The sequence below is a fragment of the Plectropomus leopardus genome, chromosome 10 (genome assembly GCF_008729295.1).
Source record: "Plectropomus leopardus isolate mb chromosome 10, YSFRI_Pleo_2.0, whole genome shotgun sequence".
Taxonomy (NCBI): Eukaryota; Metazoa; Chordata; class Actinopteri; order Perciformes; family Serranidae; genus Plectropomus; species Plectropomus leopardus.
The window spans coordinates 28,439,975-28,452,754 of NC_056472.1; the positions used below are offsets into that span (position 1 = coordinate 28,439,975).

The 12,780-nt window shown below is 38.7% G+C and overlaps 1 protein-coding gene across 1 annotated transcript in view; it reads right to left on the reverse strand.

Annotated features, from left to right (window-relative positions):
* The window catches only part of cntnap5a (contactin associated protein family member 5a), a 130,532-nt gene that overhangs the window by 98,906 nt on the left and 18,846 nt on the right, over positions 1 to 12,780 (reverse strand). Inside the window, exons 2-3 of the mRNA XM_042494432.1 lie at positions 4,826 to 4,936; positions 2,388 to 2,581 (exon numbers count right to left, since the gene is read on the reverse strand). Coding sequence (XP_042350366.1) covers positions 2,388 to 2,581; positions 4,826 to 4,936 — 305 coding nt within the window. The remainder of the gene's footprint in view (positions 1 to 2,387; positions 2,582 to 4,825; positions 4,937 to 12,780) is intronic.

Here is a 12,780-nt window from a genome sequence, read left to right on the forward strand (position 1 = left end):
ACCCTCACATTTCTGTGCTCTTATAATTTCAGCACAATGGGGAAAAAAAAACTACTTTGCAGCAGTGACATGCCAGTGGGCAACTACACTCTCTGCTAATTGGACTGCCAAGTATAAAAAGTCACATAGAAACTGTTTAACATCTTGTCAGCAGCCTTTGACATAACTGGGGCAAACACAATAAAGGATTAATAACATGTGCCAACATTCGGCTATTTTCTTAGACCCTGAGTCCTTGCACGGACTAGCATAACAAGCTTTGACATTACATGGAGGACAAAAAAAAACGGTATAATAATTGCATTGACACCAGACACTTCCCACGCTTCGAAATGTGTCAGAAAAAGTGAGAGGATGTGTTATTTGACTCTGACCTGTAATGTCATCAATAAAATTGTCCATGGAGCATGGAAAAGTGATTATATCTCAAGTGACAGAAGTACATGTAGTTCTTGCTGTCGATGTTTCGACTGATAAGCTTCTATTAATATCTGGAATAAATATGGAGCTAGTTGATTGGGGGAGCTGATATAAGCAGAGATAAAATGTTATCGTGGTTATAGCAAAGTGATAGTTCTGGCAAACTGTTTCAAGAAAAACCACAAGATGTAATTTCTATACTTGAGTTTGTGTATGGATACAGTTTGTATATATATGCAAATGGCCCATGAAAGTCACATCTTTTTACACTGAAGGAGAAAAAGCATTTACCACTATGCTGAGGAGTTGCTGTATGGCTCTCTGCAATTCCATGTTTTTGTGTCTAAGTTATTAATGGGAACGACATTTTTTAATAATCGGTGCAGTATTAAGTAAGAGTAGTGGCCTTGTTGTGATGTGATCAGTTGGATTATGTTTTCACCGTCAAGTCACATCCACTGAAAGATTGTTAGTGTCTGAGAAGATTATTGAAAGTATCCCTACAGAGGTAGACTTTTTTGTTAAAGAGTAAGATCCTAATTGTTAAACCTGAAAGAGCCCAGAGATTGCCTTTGCCAAACCCATCAGAAATCATTAAAATAACAGAAACAAAACAGTTATTTTATCACCGTTTATATCACTTAATTCAAAAGCAAAAGCCAAATTAAACTCACAAAAGCCTTTTTGGTTTGTCCGTGTACTGTTTTAACAATCACCTACTCTGGTTTGTTTGAAATTAACCTCTAATTCATCAAGTTAGATGTGAAGATATGCTGACTCTGTACACGCTGAAATTTCTTTATTTAAATGGAGTCGTGTAGCTTTGGCAGTGGTGATTTTGGGGCTTTTTCTGGTTGAACAAAAAGGATCTCAGGCTTAATTCAAACTGTGTTTAACTGTTTAGCCACTGGCATTGCAAATCCCTGCATGATAATGTTAAAGCACATCGTCAGAAGATAGGCTTACGGCGTTGAGCAACGTTTGCACTGCTATACTGTCTCGAAATGTGTGTGGACTTCACTAAATCAGGCTAGTCTATTACATCATAGCCGTAATGGCTGGAAGGTAGTGATATTATGGCGAGTTTAGTGAATCATATCTAAAGTGAATGTATTAGTGTCTCTTATGTGAGTTAAAAACTGCACTTTCCCAGCATTAACAGGCTGGAGGAAAGGACCGTTTTCCTCTAGGCCAACTTTGCCCTCACCACACCCCCTAACTACGTCTACGCAAACACGCCCTCTGCGGTCATTTTGACTTGGTCAGCTGACTTTGTTATGTGCTGACTGGCTGTTGAAACAGGTGACATGCCTTAAATTCTCAAACCAGCCGCAGAGTAGCTGGTAACACCATCAGCCCGCCTAAGTTGAGCTGAAACGAGCCAGTTCACACCGCTGCAACTTTTTTCTGCAATGTTTGGAAGTAGTTGTGTCTTTTTTAAAATTCATTTTATTTTATTTTTTAAAGATATTTTTTAGGGTGTTTTGCCTTTAATTGATAGGACAGCACTAGAGTGAAAGGGGGAGAGAGAGAGGGGATGACATGCAGCAAAGAGCTGAGGCTGGAATCAAACCCACAGCCTCTAAACATGGGGCGCCCGCTCCATCCACTGAGACACCAGGGGCCCCAGAAGTAGTTTTGTCTTTTTGTGAATCTTTGGTCCGAACTGTGCTTTAGGCACACATGTGAGAGTAGCACTGATCCTCTCTTCTAACTCATTAAGAAAGCAAATAGTATTATTTTTCTTCAAATATCTTCCTATTCCTCATAAATTCCTCATTCTATCCTAAAAAATGAGGAAAAACACGTCTTTATCTGAACATTCAAAATTGTTGAATTTCTTTCAGGGGCAAAATAAAGCAAAAATAACATAAATTCTGCTTTAATTCAGTTGTATACAGCAAATCAACGAAGAATTAAAAGTCATACAGAAAACTGTTCATATAATATTTAGTGTGCAGACTCACCCCCACACCGTCCTCATGCCTGTACTGTTTCCAGGCCCGGCCCGTGTCACTGTAGAGCAGGAAGTAACTGCTGACCCAGTCCCAGCTGTCATAACGTCCCTGTGTGGCCACAGCCGTCACCTCCATCTGCTCCCTGAGGTCCACCTGGAGCCACGGCTCCTGGTCTGTCACCATGGGAGACCAGCCTCCTGCTCCTGAAGGAGAAATGCAGGCAGAGGGGGTCCATTAAACATCAATACTGTGGATATCGATGCAAAGAGCGGAGGATTGTTGTGGTTTAGGCCGAGTTGCAACACGGCTCCGATTGCAAAAAATGTATAAATTCCCGATGTGAATACATGTTTGCATTCGAAATGCTTCAAGGTTACACTCCAAACGATTCTGTGGAGGTCAGCTCGCTTCCTGCTTGGAAAAAAGCTGATTCATTTTGAAATGTGTACAGTCCGGCTCCAGAACTTATAAAGAGCAGAATCCAGCTCGCTCAACAAGCTTACCGCTGCTCCACGAGCCTCCTCGCCACAATATGGAGTCTGTCTGTCATTTGTCTCTCTGGAGAACTGAAACTAGTGATTTTCATGTTCATGTTATCTACAAATGCACATACTGGTAACAGTTTAGCACCTTTTTTACACTCCTAAAAAGGTTGTGTTATTAGCATTCAGCATCTGTAGCTCTAATTAGGGTGTGACGGCATATGTGAAGAATGTCCAAAGCTTGTGTGAGCCGTTTCTTTTTACCGGAGAAGCTATAATTTGTATCAGAGGAATGACTGAGACTAAAGGAGTAGGAGATGATAACAGGAAAAATCAAAGTAATGAGACTTCCCTTTCTACTTATTTCTGATTTAATTCTAATGTGATTTTTGTTGACATCTGTAGCCTTTTGATTTTCTGCCCATTGATTCTTCCGGGTCCAAAACTCCCTGCTTTGAATTTTAGGGCAGTTTGAGGGCCAGTTTGGAGCTGTGGCCTAATCATGAACCATTTCTTTACATTTTGACAGCTGAAAAAATGGAAAACCATTTACAGAGTGGCACCATCAGTTTGCTGGTCTAGAAACAGGAGCAGCATAACTCAGGGGCTGTGGGCGGGATTATGATGACCAACAAGACCAAATAAAACTTTGCAAGATGGCTACAGTGGGGTAAAATATAAAAAAATAAACATCAAACTGAAACTGATATACAGGAACCAAAAAACCAAACCAAAAAAAATGACGTGGGCGATGCGGGAATGGTCAGTCACGGAGAAATCCCAGCAGCCCCGGACCTACAGCAAGCTGCTTCAACATTTGACAGAATCACACTCCTATCTATAATTACATTTTAGATATGCATAATGGCATTCCTCCTTATCAAAACTGTCATCTCAGTCAGAGTGGTAATTAAAGATATCCACAACAACATTCTTGCTGGTAGAAATAGTATTTCAGGATATCTTGTCATCATAACTAAATGTAAGAATAAATTTGGCCGTTTAAACATCTTATGATAATTAAATTCTTCCTGGTCAAAACTAAGGTTTCAGATATTCACAACATTCTGACAAGTAATGTCACTCATTTCACGTATGTGTGTGTTGGGGTTTCAATGTCAGATTTCCAAAATGTCATTAAAATATTCAGAATTAACATTTTGGATGTCTGAAGTAGAATTCTTACTGGGAAAAACTCCCAGTTCAGATATCTACAATCCAACTGTTACATCATTTTAATTTCAGACATCCAAAGTGAAACAAAATAAGATTCCTCACATCCATTACGTCAATTTGAATATCCAAAAATACATTTTGAGAAGTGAAAATGTCAGTCACAATTCGATGATGAATAAAAATTGCAATTTCAGATGAATTCTGATGCAGATATCCAGAAATCTCTCTATTTCTTCAGACTATGGGTGCGTTTCCGAGAGCTTACTGTTTGGATTGAATGTGTGATTAATTTAACCGTTCGTTAATTTATGTAGAAACAGAACGCTGTTTAAATAAACAACAGCGCTCACATTTTCGTGTCAGCATGGATTTAAAGCACACCCTATATTAGTATGTTGGTGTTGTGGTTAATTGCAAATATATTTACACAGATATACTAATTATACTGTTTATCACACAGGGGCTGTTGCATTGAGACAGACGACCTTTCCGTTCACATCGACACCTACAGGAAATTTAAAATCACTAATTAACCGAGGGGATTTAAATTGGTTTTAGTCCTAAAATTTGTGATTGGATTCCTGAGAAACCACAGGGACCTGAGTAAATGAATTTAAGTAGATGACACATTTTACTCAAAATATTATATATTTTTTAGATATTTCCATTGAGTTTATGATTATAAATCCTTGTAAATACATTATGAAACTTTTTTTTTTTTAAAAAAAAAAAAAAAGCACTGTAATTAAGTATTTTATTTTATTACTTCACATCACTGCTGGTACTTACCATCTCTTCTGTTGAGCTTGGCGTTGTAAGCAGCATAACTGACTGAGGACTGAGAGGAGCTCTGAAACGATGAATGGGGTAACGTGGAGGCCAGAGGACCATTGCAACTATCTGTGAAAGAAAACACAAGATACCCAGAGGCCATTAGCTCCATAACATATGTGTATTATTTTTTTGATCTTGTTGTAGATAGTTCATAAAATGTAGTTCACATTCAAACTGGCTCAGAGGGGTTTCACTACTCGCCCTGCTTGGATTTATTCAGCGGACAGAAATAATTGAAAATGCATCCTCGAGGAGTTAAACATGTTGGTTCAAAGTGCATCTTTACCTGTCGGTGGAGGAGTTTTCAAGCAAGAACTGGGGAAAATAACAGGGCTGCCTCACTTATCCAGTTCTCAGGTACCTCAAACAGTCTATTAACCCATGCAGTGACCCGTGAAAATAGCACAGAAACTCCACGGCTCCTTTTGTGTACATGTGTGTGCTTGTGTGTGTTCTTTTTAATCCCGCAGTGTGAGATTACATCACGTCCAACAGGCGGGAACAGATTACGAGCCCAGTGATATAAACCTGTCAGTCCCATCTTCCCCTTATCCACCTTTCCCGCCACAATAAGAGCAGCGAGCCGAACAACAACAGCCTCTCCGCTGTTTGGCTTCACTTGAGTGCAGAGCTGCATTAAGGCTCGCATCTGAGAACATAATGAAAACTGGCACCAGCCTGATTACAATTATCCCCGCACTCTCTCCATCAGCGTGCAGTTCGCTCCTCTGAGTGCGAGAGGCTTTTTGTTTTTGGATGCCATTTTACTCCGAGTTCAGATGGATTCTGAGCACATCTGGAGTGGCAATTGGCCATCCATCTGGTAGACAACAGCACAGCAGAACTGACAGCATGAGCTCGCTCTCCTTTTGGGCGTCCCACCGAATTTCGACTGACCTGATTTGAGTGCTCTCAGATCGCTTGCCAAGAGATTTCTCTAATCCTGATTTCAAGTGTGACTAAAGTGGATCGAGCTGTTTAGTCCAAGACTCAAATTATGGCTGAGCCGCAGTTGCAGATGTTCATTGGGGGAATGGGAATGGCGCGTGCCATCTTAACGCCACACCACTGGAACCGGGGTTATTATGCAAGCAAAGCACAAACTCGTAATCTGTCAAAAGTCTTCCAAGTCCTACTTTTGATCCCTTAAGGACAACTCTTCATATCTTCTCCTTAATCTGAGGCCACCCGGTTTTTCTTGTATGATGCAGCTGACAAAAAGCTTGGACAAATCCTTCAGTCCTTCATTCAAGTTCAAGTTTAATTTATTGTATTGTATAGTATTATATATATATATATATATATATATATATATATATATATATGCACATAAAAATTTATTATGGTATAAATAATTAATTTTAATATATTTTTAATATAAATAATTATTTTGTTTTATATCTTTAAACCAATTTTCTAAGATAAATGTATTGCAATTTGTGGGAAATTTCTTGCCAAATTTTTTTTAATATAAATAATTATTTTGTTTTATATCTTTAAACCAATTTTCTAAGATTTCAAAGGGTCAAACAGCTTATGTAATGTGTCTGAACCTGAACGCAGCACAAGAAAACTGATGTTGATCCAGGTTTCAAAGGGTTAAAACACATTCAATACATCAACTACAGCATAAAAGACAACATACTAACTAAGTGACATATTTTCGTGAGGGCCAGAGGACAGGCAAAGTCAAAGTTAGGTTTCTTGGTTGGTATTTTTTTTTTCATACCTTCATACCTACCTGGAATTTCATATTTTTTTCACAGTTTTGATGGCATCAGTACAGTAAAGGAGCAGGTAGTAGAGCAAAAAAACAGTCAAACAGTCCAAACAATCAAAAACTAGGTAAGCAGTGAAGCTTCCAGTGAACAGGCTAAAATCCAAAGTCAAAAAATGAGGCTGGAGTCACACACAGGGGGAAAAACATTAAGAGAATGACTGGTAATCAAGACTACTGGAGTACAACACAAACAGGTGAGTAAATGAGTCGGGTTTAAATACAAGACACAGCTGATTAACTGATTGACAGCAGGTGCAGAACAAAGGGAGGAAGTAACTCTCACAGAAACAAGGAAAAAACAGGGTTAACAAAATAAAACAGAAATTAGAGGCCACGGTAGACTGTTACAGTTTTATGAATATTTCATATATATTCAATGGATAACAATAAAAGTACAAAACAACTGACAAACTGTACCATAAACCCAATTAGTCAACACAACAGCCGTAGGAGGTTTGTATAAAACAAGCAATTTGGGTGAATTTTGAGCAGATTACTCTTTGAATATTGCATCAGAGACTAGTTTTCCTGATATTTTTAAGAACTCTTTTTTAAATGATTGTTTTTTGTATTCAGTACTTTTTTCAACTCTTATTTTCTACAATTATTCATCCTCACCCTGGTCTCTTGTACTTTTGGCTCTTTTGATGTTTTAAGTGAATCTGAAGTATAGAGAGGCTCTCTGAATATCGCTTTTTAGGTTTTTATTTATTTTATTAAGTTGAGGTATAGAGCAACAGTATCACGAATCAAGAAGGCCTCATGACGCCCCATAAAGGTTTGGCGACACCTAGAAGGGGTTGGAACCCCTTGGTTGGGGAACCAGTGAGTGACGAGATGTTGACAGTTTAGAAAAGTTAAAATAACACAACCCAGTCACCAGAATAAAAGCTGGCATTTAATATTTCTGCAAGCCAACCATACACTATATTTGTAGGTTATTTAGCAAAATATTGTAACTTCACGTCTCAAACACGCTGAAGATAACATGTTTTTAGGTATGGGGAAACAAACCACTTGGTTATGGTTAGGTGAAGATCATGTTTTGGCTTAAAACAGCCACTTTGTGTGGCACTACACTAGCAGGAAAACAGCAATATCTCTGTAAAAAACAGACAGTGGTCTGCGGCTTGACAGGCATCTTGCTCAGGTGACTCTCCATCCAACATCCCCTCCACCTTCCAATAACAAAGTCAGCTCAGATACTGATACAACTAATGTTGTTTTAGAAATATTGATATGATACAATGAACATACATTTGTGAAGTATCCATGGTTTGCAGAAACATACAAGGCCAAAATTTTCTTCTTGCGACTAAGGAGAAGAAGAAGAAGAAGAAGAAGAAGAAGAAGAAGAAGAAGAAGAAGAAGAAGAAGAAGAAGAAGAAGAAGAAGAAGAAGAAGAAAAAATATATATATGTTTTTTGATGATACAAATATGAGACCCCTGGCCCTGTTAGTGCTTCTCTTGCTGTCTTTTGTTTTTCTCTTTGCAGGCTGCTTGCAGGTAGAGATGGGCAAAGCCAAGACCTTTATATTTTCCTCCTGGGCACACTGGGCCTTGGTTATTTATGATAGCTCCTCATTCTCATCTTCCCGTTTTGGTGGGTTTTCTTATTTCTTTTGAATTCAAAACACCACACATTTATTCCACAGTATAAACACAAATGATTTACAGATTTACATTTATCTTTTTTTTGCTCAAGTTTCGAGCAAAAATATTGTTTAAATCACTTTAATCTGGTGTGATCTCCTTTTCTGTCTAGCTCACTGAGCCTCAGCTGTGACACAACTCACGCTCTCAAAGTGACAGGTAATGTGCTGAGAAAGTTTCCCCATCTGCAAGATGTGCGTCCTGTAGACCCTGTTGTTGTTGTTTACAGATCTGGTCTTGAGCCAAATGCCTGGCTGTCAGTCAGGGAGACTTATGGATGGAGGATGATTTGCCTGCAAAGCCGCTCCTTGGCCTGTGGGATAACCGAAAATCCTCTGAAGCTGACTCACGATCTCTAGTGAAGGCTCAGGGGCTTGAATCTTGCAGCCAAATGAAGCCAGACGTGCATCTAAATGCATGGACATAAACACACGCGCACCACCGCTAGCCGACAGGGAACACTTAATCTCTTTTGAAATCATAAGTACACCAACTCATATCAAGAGCTTTCAGTTTCAGTCGCAGAAGTGCTAGGATGATGGTTTTTTTCTGAGTAGACCAACAGAGGGCCGGCACAGAAGTGTCATGTTGATGTTCTCGGGTTTGCGGCACACTGGAGGTTATCACTGATTGTGCTGGCGATAGAAATAATAGATGAAAAAGACCAGCGTCTGCACTCTGTATTCAGTTCAGACTCTAATCAAAATGTTGTCTGTTTAAATTACATTTGTGGTTTGGATTCAGTGTATCATTAAAGAAGAGGCAAGTGTTATTTTATTTTTTTAGTATCCCATAAAAAGACCAACATCGAATCTTGTTACTTTCTGACTTTCCTGCCCTCTCTATGACCCCCAAGCCCTGAGCTGACTGGTTTCCACTGATGATGTAAATCTTTAATAACAACTCAAGTTTCATTACTTCGTAAGACAGCTTGGCACCACAGCATTTGGAAAATGGTCCTCAAACAAGAGTAAGTGGCACATTTGTTGGGGACTATTTCCAGCTGTGGATTAGTACACATTTAGTGCTCCGGTGGATATTTAAATCACTAGAACAGTGATTTACCACACCAGTGCCTACATTTACCATAATGAAGGAACATACCAAAAGTAAGTATTATCAGCAAAACATACTTAGTATCAAAAATAAATGTATTAATAGTGTGGTAAAATGTTCCCTTCATTACCATACCCTCTGGAACTATAATCGCCCAGTTGATCGGATTTGCTGGGTACTGTTTTAAGCGTCTTCCAAAAACCCACTTTTATAGGCAAGCCTTCCTATTGGGCAACTCCTCGTGTATTGTTTTTTTTTTGTTTGTTTGTTTTGGCCTTGTCTGTCCCTCATTGTACTGTGTTCCATTTTGTAATTTTTATTGAAATTTGATTAATTAATTCAGTCACTCACTTATTTAAAGTGTGTGAACTTGTGTTTGTAAAGCGCCTTGTGGATGTATGTTTTTAAAAAAGTCAGTCAGTCATTTTCTGTAACCGCTTGTCCTCGTAAGGGTTGCGGGGGGAGTGAATCAAGAGAGATCAGCCCCTTTCTCTCTCAATTTCCGATCAGAGTATGACTATGCAGTGCTGATCAAATATTATCAAAGATTCTGCCACAACGTTGCCTATTATTCATCAAAACTTTTCAGAAACATGTTTTAGTGCATAGTTGAGCTATATTAGGAGAGTCTGTGGACAAGAGGCCATAGTGTTTCCTGTTTTGTGAAAAATGGGGGATGAAAAAACTGAGATCAACAAAAATGTTTACAGAAACATTTTTAACTTACTATTTGACTGTAAAATGAGATCTTTTGTTACCAGCCAGTCATCATATCGGTTTTTGGATAAGCAACTTGCAATACGTCACCACCAACAGGAGCTTTAATTGGTCAGTTGAGGGGCAATGCATTCTGGTAGTTTTAAGTTATCTCCCTCTTGAGCGTAAGCAAATACCACAGTCCTTTTTCTTTGTTTCCTCTGGTCATGTCGCAAAAATTTCAAAAGCATGCGTCTTTCTCGACAGCTTAGTTTTGTGAAAACATCTTTCCAGCAGTGAAATACTTCTTGAGGCACAGTTTGAGTAAATGTACTTTGTTCCACCAGTACATTAGATGCAGTGTTTGTTAGTGCAATCGACTCAGCCATACTGTACATACAGCCCTGTTTCCAGTGCTCTTCTCTGCTCATTAGCAGGCCTGCCTTAACCTGAATGCACAAACAGATGGTGCTCCACAAAGAAATCAAATTCAATTATCACAACAAAGTACCATTTGTAGCACACAAGATGGATATTTTAAGCTCTAGATGCAGAGACATAATCACACCTGAAGACAACTACACGCCCAAATCAAATAAACATGGCTTACCAGATATGAGGAAGCCTGAGTTTCCCCTTGGATATCGAGTCAGGAAATGTACAAACAGTTGGGATATGAGAAAATGCCAAAGGGATTTCCTAAAAATAGCACATGCAATAGAGATAGTCCAAGGGTAGAGAGGAGTGGAGCAGACTCCTCAATCTGACCTGATCCTCTTCTCTGGGTGGATCAAACTCATGTGATTAAAGTTGCAGCTGCAGAAATCAGACTGCAACTCACATACAACATCTCAGAGACAGAGGGTGTTGTGGAAATTTTATGTGACTCCAACAGGTCTCAGCGGCCTGTAAGTGACACAAACGATAACATCACTGTTTCAGAGGTGTGCTGTAGCAATGATAGCTGCTTATTATGAGGTTGGGGCAAACTGATTATTGATTTATTATTTTGTTGTTATCACTGCTTCTGCCGATTGACTAGAGAAGGTGATTTACATGTTGATAACCACATTGTAAAATCTGACTAGTTGATTTTAATTAAAAAATAAAAACAATTCTCAGAAACTGATTGCTTTGAACATGTAAGTTTTGGCCCAGAATTTTACAATTAATGTAGAGCTGGGTGATATGGCTTTAAAGTAATATTGTGATATTTTAAGGCTTTATCCTGATACAGGATATATCTAAATATGTTTAAATTCCCTTTAAATTGCTACTAAAATAAAAAAGTATTGAATGAACTGCTGTTACAATAAAGTTCAATTAAGTACCTACTCTAAAATAATAAAGTTGAACACACTACTGGTATAATAACATTTAATAAAATACAGTTATGAGGAAGTTAAATAAAGTATTTTTAGAACGTAACTTTAAAAAGTATTGTTAAATTAAATTAATTAATCAAAATGGGCCCCATGGTGCTTTCATTTTCAAGGACCTGGCTCATCTCAGCCCGGAAGTGCCGATGTTTTTGCTGTGCACTTGAAGCTTGGATGTTGGCGTTAGCAGACAGTTAAAGAGATACCGTGGCACCATTAACCGTGAGGATTCATTCACCGTGAGAGGGCAACAAACAAACAGCTCTCCATTTCATATTGTGCTAATATTGGCAAGTCGCACTGGTGCTCTGTGGTCGCAAAATGTGACACTTCGCATTCAGAGCTCTGCAGATACAAACAAACGCCTTACCTGCTCACACTACCACAACTACCACTCATTAAGTTGACCGGCAAACTAACAGCTCTCCAGTTCATACATTAATAGTATTTTGAAATTGCAGTAGTGCTCCATGGTGGCTCTGCAAAAGCCTTGCTTTCTGTGTAAGTGTGTCTGTGAGAGGCTGAGAGCCTTAGGAGAAACCAATGGAAGCCAAAACGGCAGGGGCTTCTAAAAAACGACGTGGCAGGTTATACTCGATGTCTGCGATATAGTCATTTTATGTATTGCACGTGGAACAAGCCGTGATAACTAAAGTATAATCGATATATTGCTCACCTTGAGGTTAAGGCAAACTGATTACTTAACTATTTGTTGTAGATATTTGACCTCTGCCGATTGATTAGAGAGGGTAATATACATGTTGATAACCACACTGCAAAATCTGACAAGTGGACTTACTTTAAAAGAAAAAAAACTCCAGGAAACCAATTGTTTTGAAAAATGTAAATATCAAAATAATGCCTAGAATCTCACAATCGGTGCATCCGTAAAATATATGATTCTGACTACTTGCTCATCAGTATAAACAGCAAAACAGACAAAATTGACCAAATACATCAATAAAATGCTGTTGATACATTCAAGTCCATTTCAAGCATTAAAGCCACAGTTTGGATTTTTGGAAGTCAAGTTGTATGAGGAACTTGTCTATAGTCAGTGTATTACTTACAGTACTGGGCCTGTTATCTGTGCTCTCTCTAAAGGCACCAGACTCCTTTGACAAAAACAGTATTTTTCCACACAGAACACAAGTGTTGCTGGTCCACAGCTGCCTCAATCAGTTAGTTAGTTTGTGTTTCTTATGTTTGTGTATATAGTTAAATAACGCAGTAAGATAATTGGTGTCCTGTCTGTCTTGTAACTTCCTCTTCTTCCTCTGCATGGGGAATTTGAGCTTTTACCCTCCGGATGGACATTTAGATTTCCAAAAAGTTACAAAAGGGT